Source organism: Abramis brama (genome assembly GCF_963993115.1).
Source record: "Abramis brama genome assembly, chromosome: 13".
Classification (NCBI taxonomy): Eukaryota; Metazoa; Chordata; class Actinopteri; order Cypriniformes; family Leuciscidae; genus Abramis; species Abramis brama.
In genome coordinates this window covers 10,506,369-10,533,632 of record NC_139975.1, presented here as the reverse complement: position 1 = coordinate 10,533,632, position 27,264 = coordinate 10,506,369, and the positions used below count along the sequence as shown (strand labels likewise).

General features: G+C 36.8%; 4 protein-coding genes across 4 annotated transcripts in view; 2 read left to right on the top strand and 2 right to left on the bottom strand.

Moving 5' to 3' along the window:
• The window catches only part of rapgef2b (Rap guanine nucleotide exchange factor 2b), a 102,749-nt gene extending 99,298 nt beyond the window's left edge, over window positions 1-3,451 (bottom strand). Inside the window, 1 exon segment of the mRNA XM_084132293.1 lies at window positions 2,814-3,451. Coding sequence (XP_083988419.1) covers window positions 2,814-2,882 — 69 coding nt within the window. The 5' untranslated portion in view covers window positions 2,883-3,451.
• Window positions 3,452-5,539: 2,088 nt separating this feature from the next.
• On the top strand, window positions 5,540-8,248 carry LOC311095502 (uncharacterized protein). The gene is made up of 4 exons (XM_084134035.1): window positions 5,540-5,763; window positions 5,853-6,085; window positions 7,583-7,696; window positions 7,833-8,248. The coding sequence occupies exons 1-4, from the start codon at window positions 5,731-5,733 to the stop codon at window positions 7,936-7,938; spliced, it is 486 nt and encodes a 161-aa protein (XP_083990161.1). The 5' UTR covers window positions 5,540-5,730; the 3' UTR covers window positions 7,939-8,248.
• A 2,675-nt stretch (window positions 8,249-10,923) lies between these two features.
• Window positions 10,924-16,939, top strand: ppid (peptidylprolyl isomerase D). The gene is made up of 10 exons (XM_084132449.1): window positions 10,924-11,107; window positions 11,808-11,948; window positions 12,188-12,294; window positions 13,196-13,384; window positions 13,753-13,875; window positions 14,067-14,173; window positions 14,442-14,586; window positions 15,513-15,599; window positions 16,313-16,355; window positions 16,469-16,939. Exons 1-10 carry the CDS (start codon window positions 11,023-11,025, stop codon window positions 16,555-16,557), a joined length of 1,116 nt encoding a protein of 371 aa, XP_083988575.1. The 5' UTR covers window positions 10,924-11,022; the 3' UTR covers window positions 16,558-16,939.
• A 46-nt stretch (window positions 16,940-16,985) lies between these two features.
• On the bottom strand, window positions 16,986-26,133 carry etfdh (electron transfer flavoprotein dehydrogenase). Its single transcript, XM_084132448.1, has 13 exons — window positions 25,931-26,133; window positions 25,066-25,209; window positions 23,466-23,695; window positions 23,116-23,197; window positions 22,823-22,941; window positions 21,855-21,932; window positions 21,404-21,550; window positions 19,977-20,117; window positions 18,769-18,912; window positions 18,521-18,689; window positions 18,241-18,423; window positions 17,685-17,906; window positions 16,986-17,527 (listed from the first exon to the last, which is right to left on the bottom strand). Exons 1-13 carry the CDS (start codon window positions 25,959-25,961, stop codon window positions 17,364-17,366), a joined length of 1,854 nt encoding a protein of 617 aa, XP_083988574.1. The 5' UTR covers window positions 25,962-26,133; the 3' UTR covers window positions 16,986-17,363.
• Window positions 26,134-27,264: the final 1,131 nt, after the last annotated feature.

Genomic DNA, 27,264 nt, shown 5'->3' with positions numbered 1-27,264 from the left:
GTACACGAGTTGAGTTCCGGGTGAAGAGGGATCTCTGACACTTTGATTGCGACAGTACCGATTCTTTTTTTTCCGTAGTTTCTTTAAATAACTACACATGGCGAATAGACGAATGCGGAAGCACAGAGGACAGAAGAAAACAAACACCGGTCACAAATTACAAGTCTATAACAATGATTTTTAAAGAGTAATGTCAGAAGAGCTTAAGTTTGTTGCACAGCCCTATTTGTTTAAACCGTGAGAGGTTTGAGACGTCTCATGAACTAAATGAACTAATCAATCAGTCATTTGTTTGTGGACGGGAATGCGTATGAATTACTGATTAGCTTTCACAATTGAAATGGATGTTTTTGGAACACTTCATTTCATTTAGGGTTTTATTGTCATGTTTTCATAGGCTAACTTAAAGCTGCAAATAAATGAATGACTTGCTACTAACTCAAAAAAGAAACATTGTGGCCGCATATGGTCATAGGAATTCAATGTGCAGAAATGGTAACCATACGAATAAATTAATGACTATTTTCTTTGTAAGTGGACTCACAAGATTCAAACAACTGAATGAATGCAAATCAACTACAGCAAAATCGATTCTTTTCTCAGAGCCCCCAAATCATCAGGGGCCTCATTTATAACCGTTGCGTACGCACAAAACATGCCCTGAAAGAGTATATAAATTTATGATTTATAAAAACAAACATGACGGGAAAATTTGCGCACCTGCACGCAAACTCTGACTCATGCGTACGAACATTTTGGAGACGGAGCAGTTTGGCGACACCAATGGAGATCTGAGGGACCGATGAAGGAAAAGCACAATCTTTATTATGAGTCCTAATCATAAATAAAGTGCATGTTCACAATAACAGTTTAAATACATAAAAGAATGATTAAAACTATGTTTTACATCTGATATACACATTTAGATTAAATATGCCAAATTACATGAAATCATTACCAAGAAGTTACAAATTTTTTTATATTATAATATATATAAATATGTATAGTGGACGCGATGCTTTTTAACACTTTTCTGTGTTTTATGCAGTGTTTTAATGTTTTAACTACAGCAAGGATTGCTTAGCGCATGATATGGTCTGAAGAAATATTTTTGCGCAAATAATGATCAATAAGGCACAATAAGGCCTATCTGTTTCCATTAAAAATATAAATAAATTAATAATACTATTTAGCCAGTGGAAAAGATTGAGAAAAACTTTCTCTGAAAGATATTTTATACTATTTTGATTTATTATTAAAAAACAAGGCAAGGATAGGCTACTAAATTATTTTTAGCAATGTAATGTGACGGCACATATGTATCTCATATTTTCCAAACGTCTTGTACCGTTAAACATGTTATCACGTGTCGTGGATGAATATGCATATGCAAATGATATGCAGATGAGGATATGCATAGTGAAACTAGGCATTGTAAGCTCCATATGAATATTTAGGGGAGGAAACCATAGACTGTAAAAAAATGTGCGCACAATCTTCTGCTGACTGGATTTATAAAGGGAATTCAGCGCAGGTTCTGGCGTACGCACGGTTTTTTAAATCTGAATATTTTTGCGTACGACATTTTTGGCTTTCGGGCGCACGCACACTTGTAAGGATCCTACGCACAGTTTTATAAATGACACCCCAGATGTGCATGCTTTTTTTCCGAAACTAAATGTCACATTCATTCACTTCAGCCCGAGAATCGTTTACTTAAATGATTCATTCAAACACCCATTCGTTCAGGAACAACACATGTCCACAGTCAACTGTAACAATGACCTCAAATGCACTTCAAAGATTGATTTTTTTTTCACTAAATAAATAAATAAAAAACAAAATCAGTATAACAATTATTGTAACCTAAGACGAAACAGAGGGCAAAATCAAATTAAACAGATGTGCGGTAGAAGAATCATATGGTTTATTTTATGTCTGAAAAAGCACCCTGTGCCCAACTCGACGGTATCGGTTCTTTTTCGTTGTTTCTCCAAATCACTAAAGGCGAAGCACTTCTAAATTACACAAACTGCAAATACCCACTTTTACATACATCGACATGCATTTTTTTCGGTGGCCACGTAAAAGGGTGGAGACTAGCCTATACAACGAGCCAAGCAAGCAAAATGTCAACACGACTTTTTTCAAAGCATAACAGGTCAAAATTTTAACATAAAACCAATAACGAAACGTAATTCGGTCTCACATCACACAAAACCACTGCGTAATGTTTAACTGTTGCGACGCAAAGCTGAGCTGACAAGGGTTGTGTAGAGGTGAAAGACGTAAAGTTTACAAACGTTTGCTTTATGTTTATGCGATGGACTTGCAGTGAACAGTGAAGACAAAACCCACGTGCCTGCATTATAAGAAGATTGGAGACAATTATATACAGGCCTAAGTTATATGTTTTAACAATAAAATATTGTTTTGGCTGTACAATCTTTACAGCATCTAGACTCTAAAAGAAAGTCATAAGTAAAATAGCTTAAAAGCTATTTTACTTAAAATGACTTTCTTCTAGAGCTGCTGTACAGCCAAAACAATCTTTTATCACTGCAAAGCTGCTTTGAAACTATCTGTATTGTAAAAAGCGCTATATAAAAGAAGGTGACTTGACATGTCAATTCATCCCATTTCATTGCACTTTTTAGGCTATATAAACTAACAACATTGTTGCATTGTCATCACTGTGAAAGAAAGAGTTCATGCACATGATACTAGTAACTGCAGAAATGCAGCATAGGCTACTGTAACATTTAACATCCACCAGTGCACATAATAAATGATTTAAAAGACTGTCTTCTGACCTGTTGCGTCCTGTCTGAAGGATTCACCATCACCGCCTGCCGAAAACTGTTATCCACGTAAGACGCCATGGTTTTCAAAACAATCGCGCGAAACAATTAAGTCAAATATTCCAACGCGAATCTCACAAGTGGTTTTTAAACGGTACAATAACGTTTTTATATAGCAGCAGCTGCAGAGGAGAGCCTGTCCCCAGGCCACAACCTAAGCCAGGATCTTTCTTACTGTCCCTCGTCCCAATCCAACAAGATCAGACAGTCTGTTTTTCCTATTCCAGCCGCTGGAGCTTCGGCTGTGAGTTGACAGGAGATTTTCGTGTTAATGAAAGGTTTTTGCAGGGAAGCGATACGTCTATGCTTTACGCAGACGAGTGCATTTTCACCATTCCGTTTGTCCCCTGTTCGCTATTCCATCTTCTTCTTCAGTTTTCCATCTTAAAACAACGTGCAATCCATGCGTTTGGTGATTGTCCATTTTAAGCCATTTGCAGAGCAGCGGAGGGTCAAAGGCAGCATTTAGAAATAGTGTTTTAGTGTCTAAACGCGACGGAGGGTCTGCCGTCTGGGCTCGCTGTTGTAAGCCACCACCATGGTGACCGACCGCCTCAAGAGGGTTCATGGGCGAGTCCATTCAGCACAATAATGCGCCCACAGAACAATTCCAATGCGCACAACACACAGTGCTCTGTCGCCACCCACTGGCTGAAGGTAGAATTGCAAGCTTTTAATCGTACGCCACACCAGCCAAGTGTGGGGAATGATAATCCAAGTATGACACGTATATTTCTTTTAACGTTTATTTGGTTTAATTTAATGCATCGTTATTTTGAAAAGTTCGATTTTATAACGTGAATCTGTTTCTTCTAAAAAAAGATACGACTGTGTTTTCCCTCTGGGAAAAATATGCCCACTTTCACGTTTACATGCGATTATGATTGATAGAGTAATCATTTTTAATTTTTTTAATTATATATATTTTTAATGTCATTACATTGTTTAGAGCATAAGAAACAAATGGAAAACACGTTTTTGAACAAAAGATTTTTTAAACAAACTTTGTATAAAGATTATTCTCAATTATGTTATGAAAGATCTAATGAAATAAATTTATATGCCATTTTAATTTATGTAATGTGGGTAAAAATAAATGGATAGTCCCATTCCATTCAATACAGTGAATCTATATCTAATTTGCATATTAATGTGTTCTTGGGTCAACATGTAATAAAAAACACATGTAATAACGGGAGTAATAATTGGCAACATTTTCGTAATAATATCTAATATTTCATAGAAATATTGATATATAATTTCTTTCCCCATTCAATTGCTGTGTCTCCCAAAATGCCTGATAAACATGATTTAAGTTCTGGTATTCTCTACAGTGGACATCTATGAAATCAATGCCCTGTTTTGTAACAGATAAAGTCATATTTTGATTAAAAACATTAGAAAATTAGTCATATTTAAATGATAATTACAAAATATTATCTTTTATAATTATCTTATATATTTCTATAAGAGTGCTATATTTGATCACTAAATTAATGTCAGTCATTTTAAAGCAGAAGTTGCTTTCATTGTGAAACCTCCAAACATTTGGTATCTCTGAAAAGTCCCAAATGTTACAGGACATCCAGCCCTAAAAACACGTATGGTGTCAGAGAAATTCACTAAAATATAATGTCCACTACAGTGAACAAAAGTCTATTCACGGGACATGGGAGTATAGGCCTGTGCATAACTGTGCTATGACAGGTTTGACACAGATGGGCACCTTGGAATCCAACACCTCTGATCATGTGACTATGTATACCAGCCTTGTAACATGATATCAAGACATTCTGCACTGTTGACGACTCATATAAATAGCATAATAACAATAAACCAACAAATCCTTTAGACCCTTAAAACATCAGATGTCACCAGTGGGATTGATGCGGTTAGCTGCAGGTTTGGATGGAACAAAAGAACAGTCAGCACTGAGGAAAAATAGTGCCTTTCTGTTTCAGAAATAATTTCAGTAAACAAACCTCATAATGAGATTTTGTCAAGACACCCCCATGATGCTGGAAGTCAGTTATCTGACACTAAAGTAAAGCCTTATTATTATATCAACAAAAGCAAACCGGTTTAAAGACAGTGTTTGAATATCAAAGATTTAATTGTAGCATACTATGAGAAAACAGTTTTCCTTAAACAAACAAATACTCAATCTTTTGTCTTCAAATATCACACTATAGACTATTTATGCTCTTTGCAGACACTTTTATCCAAAGCGACTTGCATTGAAGGTATGCCTATATATATTGAAGGAATTGAACCCTTGAGCCATGACCTATTTAATTGTTTGTTTTTTTCTCAATGTTAATTAGCCTAATATAGATTTCAAATGTGTTCATTTATTAATTCAATCAAGCATTAGTATGTTTGTTTCTTTGTCTGTAGGCTATTTTCATTGTCAATTTGATCTATTCATTTAAATAATCAATTTAGCCTATTCGTTTATTTTTGTTTGCCAATATTTAGGCCTATTTCATATTATCAATTTGTTTATTTTTTAGCTATGTCAAGAAATACATATACAGCAAGTGTAAGTTACTGTGTATGCATTGTATCAATGCACAATCAGTGTGGGCTTATTTTAGCGTTGGATGCTTTTTTAATAAATAATCCATAAGTTTAATGCATGACGACTAAACACAGGTTCCGTGGAGACCAAACGCTCCGTGTCAACAGCGCGCGAGTGAGAGAGTGAGTGAGAGAGTGAGTGATAGAGTGACCTCCTGCAGGGCTTAGTTTACAGTCACTCAGATGCGCTTAGCCTACTGCTGTTCCAAAGATCTGGCAACAGTTTTAAGACAAAGAGTAAACAAAGTAAGGGGGATGAAGAGGGTACAACAGGACACAACACCTTCTCATGCAGGGTCTGGACAGAGAATACTGTTCACAGGTAAATAGGCCTGTTTATGAATATATTTTAGTATGACACTTTATTTAATTCACGAGTTTGAATCAAGTGTTCCTTTTGTTGTCATCAAGGACCAGACGGCATTGGAGATTTCCGTCCCAAATTGGACTATTTCCCCCGCAGCATTGGAATTGGCCCGCTATCTCCAGATGCCACGAGTGACCTCAACTACCTCTTCCGGCCTGCAGCGCACGCGACCCCGCCGTTACCGAAACACCGCTGCACCGGAGAAGTGGGCTGGGGTCTACAGTACTGCACTGCACTCAACAGGCGGACTACTGTCATCAACCCCAAACTATATCAGGTTATTATATTAGCCTATATTATATTATATTATAAAAATTGTTCATTAAATTGCATATTTTTCCTTGCATGGGCAGCCAAAACATAGAAATTGACTTTCAGCAGTAAACCTGAGAAACATTGCCATAAAAAGTGAGACATTTTCCCTTATTATATTCATAAACATATAAATGTAAAAATAAACACTATAGGCCTACCTTTCAAAAGTTTGGGGTCAGTAAGATTTTGAATAATTAATAATTAAAGGAGCTGTATGTAAGAAATGTATTTCAATTAATCATAAAATGGCTCTGATATGTCACTAGACATTAACAAATCATGTTCATTTCAAATACTTGTATCACTGACAACAGTAGTATAGCCAGGATATTGTCATTTAAAAAGTGAAGTTGCAGCCCTCAACTGATGTTGATGTTGTCATCTTGTGTTTTGGCCTGAAGCGCCACCCTCCACCTATCTACCAATCACGAAGTCAGTAGTGTTTCGGCATCCGGGTTGCCAGCTCTGCTCTAGTTACCACAGCTGCAGCTACAAACGTTCGTGCTGGATCCTGCAGCCTATCTGGCAACCTCGAGTCAGGGGGGAGGGGGAGGGGATACACCGCTCTACAGTAATTTGAAAGTGATTGCAGTACCAGTTTTGGCCACAATCTTACATACGGCTCCTTTAAATAATTAAATTGAATTACATTAAATTAAAGCATTTTCACTTTTAAGTTGTTAAAGAAAAGTTATTTTAAACTGTCAAAGAATCCTGATTTTTTTTTTTTATCACGGATTCCAGATAAATAGTAAGCAGCACAACTGTTTTCAGCATTGATAATAAGAAATGTTTCACATCAACATATTAGAATGATTTCTGAAGGATCACGTGACACTTAAGACTGGATTCAGCTTTGCATCACAGGAATAAATTGCATTTTAAAATATATTACATTAAAAAACATGTTTTTGAAATTGTCATAATATTTCACAATATTGCTGTTTTTATACCTTTTTTTTATCAGATAAATGCAGCCTTCGTAAGCATAAGTGACTTCTTTCAAAAACACAAAAAAATCTTACTCACCCCAAACATTTGAACAGTAGTGTAAATAATTCTGAAAACTATAGTTGTCGTTAACTAACCTGCCTCAAAAATCAAACTTGCTGCGTATGAAAATCATATGCACCTCATTGTCTCTCAGGATCAGATTTGACCTTATATACATTTTTATGTATTTTTTAACATATTTTTTATAACAAATCTGCAAAGACTAGTTTTGATAGTATTGCCTTACTGTATGTGTGTAAATAAATAAAACACTTTTAATCAGCTGTGCAAGACAGTGCCATGGTGAGCTAAACACACACCAGTAACCACGTAGGGAAGGGTTCGATTACCTCCAGCTCCCCTTATTACTCTAGACGGTGATGGGTTTCACTGGCAGGAAATGGGCAGAGTGGATGAGAGGAAGCTTTTCTCCTCTAGCAATCAATAATTCAATGCTTGCACACAGGCACACTCAGCCCTGGTTTCGGGACAAACAAACGACCTGCAGGAGGCTAGCTTGGAACCACAGCGCGCATGATATTACAGCAAGGATGACAACGAACAGTTCCCGCTTAATGAAGTGAGATATATGAGATAATGATACACACTCCGCATCCTGTATAAACCCACTGCTGGGTTGCCCATTGTTATATTAAGAATAAACTGAAATACTCAAAGTACTTTACTAAATCATTCTCTTATTGTTCTTCTTTCAGGTCTGCAGTAAAGACAGTCAATGCATACGGAGAAAGCACAACCAGTCGCATTACTTTTTCTCTAGAAATTGACATAAGTCGAATGGTTCTTGAAAATGATCATTGAATAATTTATTTTGTCAACTCTATTTTAAAACCACATTAAATGCATCTTTCTTTGCTGTTCTCTTCATGTCTTGGTTCATTATACCTGATATGAAATGGTAAAGTAGCCTACATTTCTGTGATTTCACAAAGTAGAGATCATATTTTTCTTTTTCATATAGGCTAGTCAAACATGTAGGTCAGATATCAGATATGGTGACATGTAATTTCTGTGATTGTTATTTTATATTGTATTATTTTGCGAGGGCTATAATACGTGAAACTAGTATTGTTTGTGGGTACACGCTTAAAAATAAAGGCTCTTTATTGGCATTTGATGGTTTCATGAAGAACCTTTAACATCCATGAAACCTTTTCAATGTGCAAAAGGTTCTTTGTAGTGGAAAAAGCACAAGTTTTTTTGTTTTTTGTTTTTTGTTTTTTAGAACTGTTCACTGAAAGGTTTTGATGGGGAACCAAAAATGGTTCTTCTATGGCATCACTGCAAAAATGCACTTTTAGAACCTTTTTTAGTATGTAGTAAATTTAGTCTCAGATTAATGCAACCATTTGAAGAAAAAAAGAAACAACAATTTTCTTAATTCACTTTGCTGTTTACCTCATATCGGTGGTTCATATTGTCAGGAGCTTGTAACGTCTCAAAAATATAAAGCTCAAATCCTCTTAACAAGGGTCACCATAGATTCAGACAGTCGATAGAAGCAAGAAAGCAGTAATCCTGCAGTTAAATGGGTTTATGTGTGATCCCCTGCCTGTATCAGTGGTTGAGCAACAGGCACAACCCTCTTCAGCTGCCATTCTCACTTTTTAATTTCATGTCGGCAATACTTTTTGTACTTTTTTAGATTGTGTGGTTTGAGCTAAAGTGCCCTTTGTTTCGCAAATGATTAGGTACAATAGTGTCATTGCCAGATGAGGCTTTTCTAAACTGAAAAATCAGCCCCTTAACTGTCACTGTCCCAGTGGGACGCTTGGTGCTCTTTTTTTATTTTTATTGTCTTTTTTTTTTCTATCACATATTTTAGCAATCATCATAAATTGGATTTTATTTGAAAGCTTAAAAACTCAAAATTCATCCTGTGAAAACCGTTTTGAAATCAGACATTGCGTTGGAAATGGACTGGTACTTTAAATCCTTTTAGCGGGCTCCTCCCCCTATGTGGGCGTGTCGTTTCATATTACTAAATTTATTTTAAATATTTTATAATCTATTTTTTTTTTCTAATCATAAAAAATCATCGGAAAGGTCTGAGACTTAAGGTTCCATATTTGGTAACTGTTTTGTGAAAGAAGACATATTGTGGCATAAATTGATTAATTTGTTACAGGAGAAGCATAAGAAATAAATCTATGGAAAGTCGATGACACCCGGTGGCTATTTTTGGTACAGTGCCTAAACAAAATCACATAGCAACCTCAATTTTTGTGACATCAACTTCAAATTTGGAACACAACTTGGTTAGACATATGACTTTGATTTAATAGCAAATTTATGCAATTTTTTATTTAAAAATAAAAAATGTTAAAGTAAAATTACTGTAAACTTGATCCTAACTTTTTTACACTTAAATTTTTTTTTACACTTAAAAAAATGAAGGTCTGTATTCCAAAGCATTCATGAATTACAACCATTTAAGTGTGGATGCTATATTGTAACGTCAATGCTCAAAAAAGGGGGTAGAAATCACCATTTGAGACATTTAATTGTTCAGTAGTTGCAGACATAAAATTAAAAGATGTCTATATAAGAATATATTTTTCACAGCAGCAATTTTGTTTTGCTTTTTCAAGTGTTGCTAGGGTTATTAGTTAACTAAAACAAAAATCATGTTCATGTTACTGAAATAAAGTTTACTTATAAACTTATTTAAAAATGAACTTATTTTATTTCAGGTAGCCTACGGATGCCAAGACAACAGTTCACATTTTCATTTAGTTTAACTAATGATATAAAGCATTGGTGCTTATTTATAAAATATAAAATGCACCGTGAGACACAGATGAAATATGGAAAGATAACTTTAAAAAAGGTTGACTCATTTGCCTGATTTTCAAAATGTTTTCATAAATTTCTGACCTTGAACATCTAGCTGTAAAACCCTATATAAAAAGTATATTTGAAACAAATAAACTTTCATCCTTCTTTTATGACACATTATAAAGGTAATTTTGATTAAAAAGTAAATATCAATGTTACAGTTGTATTAAAGGGGTGGTTGATTATGATTTCACTTTTCTAACATTAGTTAGTGTGTAATGTTGCTGTTTGAGCATTAACAACATCTGCAAAGTTACAACGCTCAAAGTTCAAAGCAAAGGGAGATATTTTCTTTTACATAAATCACTTTTTAAGGATTACAACAAATGACTGGTAGGGACTATTACATAACACGATTTATAGATTACCAAAACAGAATATGCTAATCAATGACTAGAAGATAAATACACATAAACTACATAAATTCATCAACTATCCATTCAGAAATGTTGTCTAAATGTTGTCACTTCTTCTTGAGGCTCTCCATCTTTGTATGACTTCGGTTTGAACATAAAAGTCTAAAAGTTTTTGGACATAAGCTGTTGAAACTCCGCCCTCTGTACCGGAAGCAGCAGCTCATTTGTATTTAAAGGGACACGCACAAAAACGGTGCGTTTTGCTCACCCTCAAAAAGTGACAATGCTATATGTAAAAATATCTGTGGGGTATTTTGAGCTAAAACTTCACATACACACCCTGGGGACATCAGAGATTTATTTTACATCTTGTGAAAAGGGCATTATATCACCCCTTCAAGAACTTTCTAGTAATAATCTGAAATTTTGATGAAATTTTGAAAAACTAATGGCATGTAAAGTTGTTGGATGGGAGGCCTATGTGTCAAGAATCATTACGGTAGTTATAGAAATTCGGCCCATTCAAACAAAGCAGTACAGCGCCTCTGCGTATAGACTCCACAGCAGCAGAGGGCGCTACACGCTCACTTATGCTTCAGTTACAATCTCACCGGTGCTTCCTTTTCACAGAATATTCCAGTTACCCCGTCCAGTCAGAATTGGACCCTTTCCCTTATCAAAATCCAAGAAAATGTCAAACCCAACTCCTGATGCCAAGCCTGGAAACGCAGACAACCCTCGGGTATTCTTTGACGTAGATATCGATGGTGAAAGAGGTCAGAATATTTTGTTTTTTACGTTAGAAAGAAGCTGAATGACTCCATGCCTCTGTCTGCTGCCACATGCCTCTTAACTGCTGCTTAGAAGAAAGAAAAGGAGTTAAGAAATAAATGCACTGAACTCAACTAGGGACACTACTGTTTAGAAAAGCAACATGCAGTTTCCCGTTTTGCCATTGCACTGTGTTAGTGAGTGTTTTCTGTACTATATACACGAGTCATTGCTGTTGTGCAGCATTTTTTTTGTCCTCTACTTCATATATCGTAATATATGGGATACAATATTAAAGTCGCACTTAAAGATTGTAATTATGTAATTATTAGGATATCACAATTGAGTGTACATGTGGGTGATTTTTAACATGTGAAGATATATTTTCCCTCTTTCTCAAACCAAAATGTTTTGCTAAATTACTTTTTTTTAATCAGTAGTAGTATTAAATAAAGTACATAAAAAATGCAATAAATAAGAAGAAAAGATGACAGCACTTCTCATTTCTACTCTTCAGTTATAGTGAGTAACTCTTTGGGAAGTTAAACTGTAGATTTTGAGTTTATTGATATCTGTAAAGCAAATTCAATATGGTCAGATAAAATGCTTAAAACAATAAATAAAAGTGGTCACAATATGCAGCCACAGATCACCTGATGACTAGATCTGATAATTAATTCCTGATGTTTTTGTTTCTCTTTGCAGTTGGCCGTATAGTGTTTGAGGTCTTTGCTGATGTGGTCCCTAAAACTGCAGAGAATTTCCGTGCTCTTTGTACCGGTGAGAAAGGGATCGGTAAAAGCACCGGAAAACCGCTGCACTTCAAGGGCTGTCCATTCCACCGCAGTGAGTGTCCTGACCTCCCGTTTCCATGGAGATGTGTATAACTATCTAATGTGCATAATGATCTAATGGGCAGGGTTAGGCCTAGGAAAGTCATAAAAATTACTATAGTGAATTTGTGTATGCCGAACTATAAAATATTTAATTGCTCATATCATGCTTGCAAAATAGTCTTATTAGTCACCACATTGACCCTCTATAAAACAATTAATCAACTTTGTATTTCTTATTGTACCCTTCAGTCATCAAAAAATTTATGGTCCAGGGTGGAGATTTTTCTAATCTGAATGGAACTGGAGGAGAGAGCATCTACGGGGACAAGTTTGAGGATGAAAACTTTTACTACAAGGTACCACAGAGCTGCTTTGTCAAGTCAAGTCAGCTTCATTTATATTTCTTTTTACAATGCAGATTGTTTTGCGCGTAGTCTCTCTTTACAAAGTGACATAGCCAATTACTTGTCTGGCATGCATAATGCAGCGTTTTTAGTCGTTTCCGCGGATGCGTGTGAACGGGAATCATTTTGATAAAGTTTTCATCTGTACAGAGGAAAAACGTTTGTCGTTAAAAAAAAAAGAAAAGAACTTTTGTCGTGTCGATGAGGCCTTCGCAGGGGATAGTATAGTTGACACGGTCTCTGCTGACACTTCAAGGCTGCTTTGTGTTCGTGTCTAGGCGCAGGTCCTTCATCTGATCTGGATACAGCCGGCCCGGCTGACTACGGTAAACCTCAGGATAAACAGAGAGACTCATATTAGTGTAGATGTCATTCTTCTTGTGATGTAACGAGTACATCAGGTTTTATGGGGAGTGTTCCCGGTTCCGGCTGACCTTTGCTGTAAAGAATAAGTCTCATCATTTACTCACCCTCATGTTGTTCATATCCTGTAACACAGAAGTAGTTTAGCAGAATGTTCACGCTGCTCTTGAAAATTGTGGAAATCATGATATGGGATTCTGGTCACACCACCCATCCATCTCTAATGAACGTCAAACCTTGTTCGATGCACATATTCAGTGTCAGAATTTTTATTTTTAGTGAACCTTTCGTTTAATTAACCAAAGCCATCAGTCTGTGTAATTGCTCAGAGATTAAATATACCAAACACAGCACTTGATTCATCTCCCTGAGGCATCCGCTAATTTCCTGGAGTCTGCTCTGAGGAATAAATGTGACGTACAGTAGATACACCTTGTGTTTCTCTTGAATGAAGTGGTGCTTCATTAATATGGTTGTGTCTCTCCCCCAGCACGACAGAGAGGGGCTGCTCAGCATGGCCAACGCTGGCCCCAACACCAACGGCTCACAGTTCTTTATAACCACGGTTCCCACGCCGCATCTGGACAACAAACATGTTGTCTTTGGCCAGGTGGTGAAAGGAATGGGGGTGGTGAAGAAGCTGGAGGGGCTGGAAACAAAGGAAGATAATCCTGTGAAGGTGACCATGTTAAATGAATGCAAACATTTTCTCACTCTTTAAACGCATCATGACGTTGTGACATCTGCTACCATGCTTAGAAATATAACGTGACCGAGATCTTAACTGGTCCTGAAGGACAGGTGTGTGTGTGAGATCTTTTACAGGCATTTAGTCACCATTATCAAGATTTAATAGTCATGAAATTTAGTCTGTCACCTGTTCTGCACAGGTGAACTAGCTAGTGTGATAAATTAGCTTTTTGAAAGGAGTTGACATTGTGTGTGACCATTTCTCTCTCCAGTAAGGAAACAGAAAATACATTTTCCTTTTTCCAGTGAGCAATTGAATATGAATATTTAGATTGATTGTAACTGTCTCTCTCTCAGCCCTGCATCATTGCTGAATGTGGAGAACATAAAGCGGGAGATGACTGGGGCATCGCACCTAACGACGGCTCAGGAGACACATACCCAGACTTCCCGGAGGACTCTGACATGGACTTCAAAGATGTATATATATATAATATTTAAAAATATGCATATACAAGCTTATAAACTTTAAATGACAAGTTAATATTGTGTTTGTAGATATGGCCCTTTGTGATTTGCAACTCAAAATAACGCACATTTTCGCTGAAATTTCACATGCTAAAAATAGAAATTTGTCAAATCAATCAAAACTTAATCTGTTCTCTTTCTAGACAAACAAAGTATTTTCTGTGGCAGAGGATGTGAAAAACATCGGGAATAATTTCTTCAAGGCTCAGAACTGGCAGTCAGCCATATTGAAATATTCAAAAGCTCTCAGGTGAAAACTCGAGTCTGCCATTAAGCCCCATTATTTCATTACATCCAGCTTTCTAGACTTAATTTCAATGTGTCAAACCTTTTAGAAAGTGCTGTCATAGCGCTTTTCTCAAATTCACTCTCATGTCATCTGTAAGTACCTGCTTGATATGCAAGATCTCTCACTGTGTAATCTAAAGTAAACGTTGCTTATAACATTTGTGAATGTGACATGTCTGTACGCATCATTGTAAACCAGCAGTGTCACTAAAGGTTACTTTGGTCCACAGGTATCTAGAGTTTTGTGGCAACATCTTAGACGACGATAGTGCCCACAAGAAGCTGGAGCCCACGGCCCTGAGCTGCATTCTCAACACGGCCGCCTGCAAACTCAAACTCAAACTCTGGCAAGAAGCACTCGAGAGCTGTGATGAGGTAACATGGGATCTTCTGACATTTGAGCCGTCTGAACGGTGTCCAGTTGCATTGGCGTTAGAGGATATAAGAAGCAAAGGACCTCAAGATTTTTTATAACACATCTCAGCCATTCACCGCACTTGAAATAACCTTGTCATGGTCGCTGCCATTTTTAGATCACCAGATCTCTCTATTTAGGGAACAGTTGAAATGGAATAAGTTGACTAATTTCTCAAAAGGGCCTGTAAGGGTGTGTTCACACTTGTAGTTCAGTTCTTTAGGTCTGGACCAAAAAAGAAAATTATACATTTTGTCCTGGTTTGCTTAGCGTTCACGCTGTTATTTTAACACAAAATCTAAAGATACAGAATAAAAGGTAGAAGAATAAGGTCACAAGCTAATTGGACAGCTTTTAGGATGTATATTTTAAAGACCGAACATTTAAAACAATGCTGTGTTCTGGGTTAAATGTGCTTGTTGTATGTGTAAATGCATATGGTGGTATATTTACTAGCTGAGAACTTATAAAATGCGTAAAGGAGTCACAGACCAAAGATATGCTGCAAGGAGATGACGGTTATGACACCTGCACTGAACTGTAGTGGGCAGTGCAGATCCTATGACAAGAAGAACCAGGTCCTTTTAAGGGTCACATCTTATACTGTTTTTGGTTCATTTAGATGTCTTTGGTCCGTGTTGCGTTCCTATTTCAGTCAGACCGCACTACAGTTTGTACAGTAGAAGCGGACCGAGTCCCACTGAAAAGGTTTGGATAGCTGCATTCACAATTCAATTTACACTTCAAATGAACCGAAATAAAAGAGGGATCACACCCAGTGTTTGCTTTAATCGAACCAAACCTGCCAAGTGTGAACACACCCTAAAACTGTATTTTCTATTGTTATGTTTTATTTATTATAACATGGGAATATTCTTTTTCTCAGGCTCTGGAGCTGAACCAGTCAAACACTAAAGCGTTGTTCAGGAGAGCTCAAGCCTGGCAGGGGCTTAAAGAATTCAACAAGGCCATGGTACAAACACTACACTGAGTGAAATACACATTTATCTCACTCTAAATCGCTGGTTCTCAAACTTTTTAGGGTGGCAAGCAAAAAAATTTGTAGAGCGCAAATCTGGGGAAATAGTTTCTTACAGTTCTAGTGCTCATTGTAGCTAAAGAGACTTAAGAAGAATGTTAATTGATCTGGGTGCTTTTGGTCAATTAGATTTATTTTATTTGACTTCTCTGATAAATAGTTTGAGAACCACTGGCCTAAACACCTTAAAGAAAACAATGAAATTCTGGTATCACTTACTCAACCTCATGTCGTTCCAAACCATGTATATGGAACATAAAAGAAGAAATTATGAAGGATGTGGTATTTCTTTATATCCATGCAGGTGGAAAATAGATTGGAAAGACTATTTCAGCTAGTTACCAAGGAAACATTTCTCATTATAATTTAGTTAAAATTGATGTACTTAAACGACTAAAACAAAAATGAATAACTACAGACATTACAACAAAAAAAAACTATTAGTAAAAACTGTAATTGTAGCACAATGATACTAAAATAACATTATATTAGACATAATTACTCCAATTACTCAGCATAAAGACCTGAGGTACTGTATTTGAATGAATCAGTCTTTCAATATTAGTAAATTGCTCTCTCGTTTACATGACAATTTGTTTCTGGTGATTGACTTTTAGAGCACTTATCTTTTGTCTTTTTAAATGCAGATCGATCTGAAGAAAGCACAGGAGATTGCACCAGATGACAAAGGTTAACCAGCTCTTTACAAATCTATTATTTGTTAAATTTAGTTTTTAAAAATATCTTTGATTATGATTTGTGAATAGTTTTCTTTTTTAACATTTTCCTTTCCCCGATTCAAGCAATTGGAAATGAAATGCTGAAAGTGAAGCAGCAAGTGAAAGAAGAGAAGGAGAAAGAAAAGAAGATTTATGCCAAAATGTTTGCGTAAAGGAAACTGCAGTGACCTCACTCTACACCGCCCTACCTGCATATGTTCATTTACGTTGCACTTGTGTCTTAGTAAGTGTATAGCTGGGTAAAAAACAATGCCTTGAAGTCTCTAATTTAAAGGTAAAAATTAAGGTTTGGAAAGAGCTTCATATGATCTGTACCGTGTGTGAGATGAGTTAAGGAACAAAGTTTCTGTGCATTTTTAGTGAGCTGACCCTAAAGAGTGACTTTGCAAAAAGAAAAATTCCTGGGTTCATTTGTCTTAACTGCTGTTCATTCATTCTATCGATCGCTGACTAAAACAGCAAAACATTTGTTTATTTGTGAAATAGGAATTCGCCATGTTAGTTGTGGATTAAAACAATTAATATGTTCAAAGATTCATGTTTAAGATTTTTGTGTTTTTAGTTCTAGAAAGACAACAGATTCAACAGATTGTAACAATTAATTTATTTCTACCAGTTAGTTTTCCAACTTTGACAATATATACAAAACTGTCAGTTTACAGTTAACCGCATCATGGTGAGCTAAAACGTCAACTGGTTGTCAATCCTTTGTCTTTTATGACACATTCCTTAGACAGACTTTATATGCAAAATTATTTCAATACATACAATTTGATCAAACCTGAAATATGCAAAAATTACACTTCATGTAATTACACTTCAAGCTCATATTACAGGATATGAGGACATTCTGTCCCTTAGGCACATCAGAAGGACTCTCAAGTCTTTAAAAGCATTGATTATGAACCTATGCAATGTTCCCCAATGATGGTAATAATAAAAATATGCAATGCTGAAATCACATGCCGTTGTATGCTGGTCCGCCGCTGCCCTCAGGCACAACCCAGTTGATGTTCTGGCTGGGGTCTTTTATATCGCAGGTCTTGCAGTGGACGCAGTTCTGTGCGTTAATCTGTAATCTCATGCCATCACCCGTCTCAAGAGGAACATACTCATACACACCTGTGGGACAGGAGGGATAAAATGTGACAGCTTGTTCACCAGATGTTTTCATCAACTTGTGGAGCATGTTGATATTGTGTGCAACCAAAAGTCTAACAAGGAGGTTACCATTTAGTTTCCATTGGTAAGTGTAGCAGAAACAGTTACAGTTACATACCAGCCGGACAGAACCTTTGCTCGGGACCGTCGTAAATCGCAAGGTTTTGGGCCACAGGAACACTGTCGTTTTTGAGCGTCAGATGGGCTGGCTGGTCATGCTCATGATTAGTCCCACTCAAGGCTACAGATGACAACAGATCAAAGCTGATCTTCCCATCAGGCTTTGGGTATTCAATGGGTGTACAGTCCTTCGCCGGCTTCAGCTGAGCACAGTCCAGACCTTCAGGACAAGCATTTGTTTTAATAAAATGCACTTTTCCTCATTTCCTGTGCTCAATAAATATATACAATCAGTTAAGTTAAATAAATGCAAATAAATTCACATTTACATAATTTACATAAATAATGCAAACACATTCATATCCATAAATCCATTCAATGATAATCAGAATAATTAGTTCATAATTAAACTTTTCAAAATGTAATTTTTTACCATAATCTTTGTGTTCAATGACCTTATAGCTCAGAATAATGAATTTGCATCGTTGTCTTTGATAGAATGATCTGAAGGAAAAGCTTTTGTTATTAACAAGCAACCACTTCTCAGTTCTTACCATTATGCTTCAGAGTCCATGGTTCTTTTCCTCTAAAAATCCAGTAGAAGATTCCGGTATATACCATCCCTCCGTAGAGTCCAAAGTAATTATGGAATGACGGTCTGATGTTCCTCACAGAATACAACTCCTTCCAGATCCAGGACTTTTTAAAAGCTTCCTCATATTCAGGAATATAGAGACCTAGCAGAGAAAAATGCATACAAAAAATTACTCTAGGACACCTTTAATATTCTGAGTTACACCTCAGCTAATTTGCAAAGATGTCTGGGTTGGCCACCTGCTGTTTCCGACTGCAGATTCTCATCTGTGATTTTCCTGAAGGCTGTCTCGGCTGCCAACATGCCACTCTTCATGGCCGTGTGTGTGCCTTTGATCTTGGGCACGTTCATGAAGCCTGGACTGCACCCTATCAGCATGCCGCCTGGGAAGGCCAGTTTAGGAATCGACTGGAGGGGAGATCATGGATGTGAGAAGTTAAACAAAAGAAGAATAATTTATGTTGAGAATTTCAAGTCGCCAACATGCCTGGAAACCTCCTTCATTAAGGGCTCTGGCTCCATATGCTATCCTGTTGCCACCATCCAGGGTAGACTTTATCAAGGGGTGATGTTTCCAACGCTGGAATTCCCTGAACGGGCTCAGGTAGGGATTAGTGTAGTCCAAACCTACCTGAGGAGACAAACAAACATTTGCAGTTTACCATAGCAGAATAACTGCACTGACCCTTCGCAAAGCTCCGTGCTCCTCGGTTACTGTTGCCAGCTAAGACGAGCTGGACAACGGGGCTTTGAGGATACAGCAATCTTAAAAACTGAAGATGAGAATGCACAATTCAAAATCAACTGACATACACACCACTGTTTTTGAAAAAAGTCTTATGCTCACTAGCTGAATTTATTTGATAATAAATACAGTAAAAATAGTACAATTTTATTACAATTTAAACATTGTAAAATATTTAAATCAATTAAAATATTTGAATTTAAAAATGTCCTTTTATTATCAAGCTTATGGAAATTTTAGATTATTTGATGAACAAAGTTCAAAAGTACAGCAGTTTGAAATCTTATGCAACATTATGAATATCTTTTTGCCAATGGTGATCAGTTGAATGCATCCTTGATTAATACAATTATTAATAATAATAAAAAAAAACTACTAACCACAGACTTCTGAACGGTAGTGTATCTTCAACACGGTATATCTCAAAACTGCTCAGTACTACTAACTACTAACAGTTCAGCAAGCGAAATATACTTAAGGGAAAATAATTCAGAGCAATCATGAGATTTGACACAGTTCTGTCAATCAAATGCTGCACTGTATCTCCAGACAACTGTGACCAATCAGACAAGTACCATCCTGAGTATCCGTCTTCACTGCAGAACTCCTCATGACTTCTGGAATTGAGACCAGTCTCTATGAATCACAAGCATTCCATGAAATGCCTCTTTAAAAAGCGATTGAAAAAAAAACAGGATGGGGAAATGTCCTCATAACCAGGAACAATTTCAAAGTTCAAAGCCTTTTCACACTCTAGCGCATCATTTTAGCTCATGAAAGAACATGATGAATGAGGTCAATAATATCTCTACAGATCAAAGCATTCTGACAAAGACATCAATCCAGAACATTTAGTTTTAAGATTAAGGCTTCAAAGAGGACACTTGCAAGTCCATTGAAATACTTCAATCAGGGTTTGACCCAGAAGGTTCAGAAACAGGATGACTTACAACAAAACCCAGGGCCACCAGTGGTTCTCCCTCATTGAGGTGGTACAGGAAGGAGCCTCCATATGTGTTCCTGTTCAGAGGCCAGCCAACCGTGTGCTCCGTCCGTCCTGGGTGCCACTTCTTCTCATCGATAACCCAAAGCTAGAAAAAGCAGTGTTTTTTTTTTTTTAGTATATTAAATAATGTGTATAATATAATCAATAAAATTTAATTATTATTACTAATATATTACTAATATTATTTTAATATTAACAATTTATATATAATAACATAATAGAAATGCACCAATACTAAGTTTAAACGCCAATAGCGAGAGCCGATTACTCAAAATGATATCTGACGATATCGATAGTTTGATTTTCTTAAAGAAAGAAAAAAACTCTCCCAACTAATGCTGTAAAGTACACAGATAACCATCTCAGTTGGTACATTACTATAATACTAGAGGTTCAAATTAACAACAAAGCCCAAACCTTTATATTCAACTGCTATTTATTTTCAGATTTAATAATTACACTCAAATAAAAACTGAAATAATGTACACAACTCAGTTGCACACAAGTTCGTTTTCATTAACAATTGTCTTCATGAAAAATGTATTCAATAATACATATAATTAACAGTAAATAAGCTCCTCTATAGTGTTTTATAGCTAACTAACAAAATGTGAACATTGGATAACTTTCTTTAATTAAATGCAACTTTAAGTGACATTGCTCACAAGCTGTTTTATTGACATCTTTCTGTGGTTAAAAACTGATTGAGCAATTAGATAAGACATGATACATTTCTGTAAGTTGTACTGTATCTTTCAACATACCTTCTGATGTTCATTCATGCTTTTTTTTGTGCTATAAGTTGCGCTTACTGAGATCTGTCAAGTCGCATTTAAGAACAAAACGGCATTTATTGTTTGAAATTCCTGATAAAATTGATAGAATTTGAAAGCTGAGACTAAAGCACAAAGCTCTTTGCGATCACTGAATCGGAGGGAAGCTACAAATAAAGTTTGGTGTAGGGAGAAGGGTCAAACAGAGCCAAAGTTGTAGTCCAAGATGTTTTTCCACCCCCTTTTGATTGACAGGATATAATCGGCCCTGATCATCGGCTGTTTTTAATCAATCTTACGGAGGCCGATAGTAAAAATAATTGCTTTTATCGACCAATACTGATTATTGGTCAATACATCAGTGCATCCCTATAACATAACCCTGTATTATATATCAATATAAAATATTAACAATATTAACACTACATGCTGATAAGACTAATGAGCTCAAGCTTTCAAATGAAAGCACTGCCCCCTTGTGCAAATATCAACTAGCTGATATCACTACAATTGTCAGTGAAAGGGGACATCAAACTGAACATGGAAATGTTTATGTATGCAAGTTTAAAGCATCACCCAAGCAAGCAAGTTCTTGTACCTCTTTAAGTCCAATAGCGTATGTCTGCGGCTCACAGTTCTCCCTGAGATTGAACTGCTTGTAGAGTTGCTTGGCCAGGTGCCCGTGACAGCCTTCCCCAAACAGAGTGACCTTAGCGTGGAGCTCCATGCCTCTCTCAAACACATCCTGGAGAGTTTAACAGAGCGTGAAATGTGGTGGTAATAGCACACAAATATGCTTTTTGCACATCAGAATCACTTTAACCAGAATTACCCTTTTATTCTTTCTTACAGTGCATCTTCCGCTGTGGTTCAGAAAGTAATTTAGCCTTTTATAGCATTTTTCTTATGAATATAAATCACATAAATCAAAAAGGTGTGTTTGAAATGTGTACTTAGAGAAAAAATAAACTGTTTCATCCATCTTCCATTGCATATTCTGTTCTGGAAGGTACATTGATATATAAAACCTTATGGTGATGATGACAAACCTTTGGAGACCCATCTTTAGATATGCCAACATCATTGGTTGCAATTCCTTTCACACTTCCATCCTCATGAAACAGCACCTGGTGTAAAAGACAAATTCACAAAAGTTTACGTAAGTCAACAGGATGTTACAATAAGAAATCAATTTACTTGTTTAGCGATTTCTATAAAAGTTCCCATCTCCGGGTAAAAGGGAAAAAAGGTAATTGTGATTTTATTAATTATAATAGTGACTATAACTCACAGATGCAACTTTGTATGGCATAATGTGACTATTATAACTTTGTCTTACAATGCAACTTTTTATGTCTCAACGAGAATTTTAATCTCTCACAATATGACTTAATATCTCATAACTGCAAATATCTCAAAATTATGACTTTCTATCTCACAGTGACTTCTCCTTTTTCATCTTTTTATTGTGCAGCAGCAAAAACATTGTTTTAAATCATTACTTTTATTTACAGCAACTTACAGAACCCTTATTAAGTGTTACCTCTGCTTTTAACCAATAAACATCCTATATTCTATGACTTCTTCAGATGTTTTTGATTCCTTTATTTTTTTCTTTAAATAATTTAATAGAAACTGCAGTCACAGAGTGTATTATATCAAGACAATCTGAGAATAACTACACAAATGTACATGTCACAGACTTTTCCATGACATTTGTAAATCACCATTTTAAAATTTCCTGATATTTCCAAGTTTTCCATGACCATGGAAAACCTGCTTACTACAGGAACAACAGTACTGAAGTTAAGTAACTATTCCAGGGCCAGTGATTATAGTGAATGGATCATCTTATGGGGTTTGAACCTACAACCTTTCTGTTACCAATCCAGATCTTTAAAAAGTAAAGCACATAACTCACAATACAAATTACAAGAAATTACAGTACAAAAGCAGGTCTAATTAATAAAAGTGAACTGCATCAGTATAAGCATTCAGATAAGGAAGGCGTTCTGACCTCAGATGCCGCGTAGCCTGGATACAGCTCCACTCCCAGCTCCTCTGCCTGCTCCCCAAGCCAGCGTACAAAATGCCCCAGACGAACTAAGTAGTTTCCATGGTTATTCATTGGAAGTCCTGCATTCACAAATTGCATTTAATTGCATCAATATGACTAGCTCTGAAAGAAAACCATTTAGGACACTGTGACACATGAAGACCATTAATATATTAGTTTTGACATTTTGAAAGTCACATTGTGTGAAGTTGTATAACTCTCTTGAGCCAGATGCAAGAATGACAGTCTCCTACCTGGTAATATTGGAACAGGAATGCGGTATTTTTCTGTCAAAATGGAAAATTTGTCTTCTGTAACTGGAGTGTTAAGTGGCGCCTGTTAGACATGAATCAAAATCAGTGTCTTGGCCTTCATGGACATCATTTTTTGCGTAAAGACAATCAGAAAATGCATATAAAAACACATAATACATCATAGTAAACCAGAATGCCAACATATTTTCCATATTTTTGAAAGTCATTTTAATACATGTTTATTTTTCATTTAAAAAAAAGCAATATAGCATTTGCAATTCTTTGTGTGTTAAGTTCACAGATCCCAATTGGGACAGTATGTATGTGTTTGTTTGTTTGTTTGTTTGTACCCCTCTCTCCTTCCAGTCTGGAATAAGCTCATTGAGTGAAGTGACCTCTAGACAGGCTCCAGACAACGTGTGTGCTCCGATCTGAGACGCCTTCTCCACTACACAAACCCGCAGCTCTTTCTCATGCTGATTGGCCAGCTGCTTCAGCCGAATGGCTGCTGACAGGCCGGCTGGACCGCCACCAACAATGACAACGTCTGCCTCATCAGCGAACCGTTCCATTTCCACCCCTGTAAATATGAAAACAGACAATCACAGTGTTAATCACAATCATCTGAGCCTCTTTTTAATACAATAGAGAATTGTTTATTATTTACTATATACACACATTTATTAGTAAATATTAGTAGTATTACTCTCATACTGACTTCCAAGGAAAATTAAGTCAAATTCTGTACAGATTCTTTACTGTCAAAAATACAAAAATAGAATCTTACACCGTGTCTACACCGGACTCACGTCGTTTCGCAAAAGCCAGAAGCTGTTCACACCGGACACGAACAAAGCGACTGTTGCAAATTTGTCCTTTGTATCAGAGGTAGCACAGGTGCTTGAAGTACGTCAGAAATAGAACGGGGCGCCGCATCCAGTGTGGACAGCATCACTTATTATAATGGATTATAATGGGTTCTGTTTGCTTTCATCGCGCCGCTTGCGTCTGGTGTAGACACCGTGTTAAGTACAAAGTAATTGTATTAAAATATGATAGTTTAGAAATGTCTTCAGTTTGGCACTTAACTGATATAATGCTGGCTTGTGGGCAATATTACTTTACACAATGACTCACAAATACCAATAACTATCTATAACTATATAATGAAAATATTTTGATACCATTTATTTCTGTCTTTTAAGGACAATTCACACTGTTTTTCACACTGACAGACGCAGAACAACGCTGAGAGTCACCAGATTACAGCACGTCACTTCTCCAACATTCAAATCCCAAATCAGCATGTTTAATCAGCGAAATCCAGCTCCGACAAGACGGCAACAGACTCTGACGGGGTAACACAATGATCCGACAAAACCAGACCAAGTGTCTGTTGCCGTCTGTCGGTACGGTGTGAATTGGGCTCTACAGGCCTAAAAACATTTTGGTTACAGTTTACATTAGGTGGCCTTAACTAATATGCACTTACCATTTGATACAATATACGTATTAAGTACATTATGTTGGTGCATTGTAATTACATTTAAAATACTTTCATTTAATTAATATTTGTACTTAGTTAACTTTACCCCTAACCGTAACCCAAACCCTTACCCCTGAGCCCAATTCTACCCCCTAATCCTAACCCTAACCATACCTCAAACTCAGCAGAAAATGTGGGAATTTCCCAGAACAACATTTAAATCCATAGTCTTGTAGGTATTTAATATTAGCACACAGTAGTTAAGGTCACCTAATATACAGTGTGTCCAATGTTTTAACTCTCTCATAAATTCCAAGGTTTTCCCAACCAGTAAATAAAATGCATTCTGAATTTCTTTATGTTCCATCCAAAAACAATGTAAAATCTTCATCTCTCTCCTCAGCATGTGGCAAAACCTCTAAAGGGGATCATAAATTGATGAGATAACATATCACAGAACTGACCTTCCCATCGTGGGTCCTTATCTCTGGGGTACACTGTGTAATGAGTGGTAATTCGTGGCACAGATGAGGAGGAACACCGTGAGTACAACTGAGGAGCGACATGCTCCGCTTGAACCGCCTTTAGTGCATGTATACACCTCCGTGCTGCAAAGAAAAAAACAGGTTGTTTTGCCCTCACTCCAATAAACAGGTCATCAGAGAAGAGAAGACATGTCGCTGAGAGAGGGAGGAAGTTATTTTCACTAAAAATTACAAGGGCATGTGGAAAAAAAATATATGTGCACGGATAAATCATTTATAATAAATACTGCAATATTCCATAAAAAAATTGTCAATTTTGATTTAATGGTGACTTTACATTTTGAATTACCCCATAGTATAGTTTTACAAACACACTGTGTATATACTGTATATTGGCCATTCAAAATAAATGGATCAACTTTGTATAACAGGATAAGCTGTTACAAAATCCACTCTTAAGTAACAGGCCAACTAAGGTAACTTACTCATCTAAAAGAAGCAGACAGACTTGTAAGCTGTATTTTTTTTGCTGACAAAATTCAGTTTCATGCATATGTTTAAATATTGGAACGCGTTATCAAACTGTTCACTTCAGACACAAGGACACATCTGACCAATATTCGAGTGACCTTTGCCCTACTTTCCCTGTGTACTGAACAGGGTTGTTTTAGCTAGCTAGACGAATAAACCTATAGTTTAAAACACGAAACATGGCATGTCCCGTGCATGCATGGATAATAACAACTTAACAAGACAGTAAACATGCTTTCGGGTTAACAGAATATAAGGTTTACAACGTTCTGCTAGCGTTCAGGCTAACATGGTAGGGAAAGTATGACAGTACCTTGGAGGGAATATCTACAGGCTGGAAGCATTTACGGAGCTGAATGTGCAACTGTGGCTCTGGACAAGTGCCTCCCGTGGTTTTCCAGGTTAAGTGTGGACAAACAAATATCACCCCTGTTTACCCTGTTACAAAATAGGTGTCATAACAAACCTAAGTCTATTAAGTCTATTGCGCAGGTCAGAATGACGTCAGAAAAACGCGCCGGAAAAACCGGGAATGACTGCTGATCATGAGCTCATATGGATAAGAGTTACAACGTGTTCAGGATAGTGTGGCATAACTGTCATTCTGTTTAGCTTTCAGGCAAACGTTTAATTTCGACCGCAGGAGGCGCTCTACAATCTGATATCAGAGAGAGTGTAAAAATAAGATAAAATAAAAAAATTAAATAAAAATTAAAATACAATAAAATAAAAAGAATGAAGAAGATTTGTTTTTGCATTGTGACAATTTTTTTTAAATGAAAATTAACCGTTGTGTTTATTAAAAAAAATATGAACTCATGTGCCCTACTCTTTTTTGTGAAGAAAAAGTAAATACTTTTGAGTGTGTAGCAGAAGAGTAGGCTAGACAAGCGTTGGGACATAGCCTACTGTCACGTTGTAAAATTGTGTCTTTAAAGGATGCTATGTCGCATTACGTGCATCCTGTCAAACTGGCCAGTCAATCATTTTGTCACAGTTAAAGGCATAGATATCATATAAAGGCTAGATGTCTTAAGGCGGAGTCACTTCCGGCATCACCGGCGGCCATCTTAGGACAGGGCTCTGTGAATTAAGGTGAGTGAGCAGCACGCACACAAATCCTCTTATCTCGCTGAAATCTGGACGGATTTACAAACGGTTTGGTTTCTTACAAACGTTATTAACGTGGCTATAATTCTGAATGCTTAAACATTTTGAACATAATTATTCATATGTATGCAGTATAATAGCTACATCTCTGACGTTTATAACAAACCAAACCGTTTGAAAATCGGTAGAAAATTGAGCAAGTTATGGTTATTTAAAAGTACATGCACCATGTTATGAGTGAGCGAGCACCCTGTCGTAAGATGGCCGCCGTGTGCGGATGTCGAGCTCCATTGGCCAGCAGCGCGGACGAGACATCTAGCCTTTATGGCCCTGTCCCAAATGGCACACTCCGGACTTGTGGACTTCCTCAGAGTCCACACTTTGGTGACGTCATGTAGTGCAGACCTATAGGGCCCTTGGCGCGAGTCCACGAGGGCGCATTGAGAGGTATTTTTGGGACAGACTCGATCGGCACTCCAGAATTAACGGCCTGGTTGTTGTTGGACAGGAGAAATCACATTTTTGCGCTCCGATGTC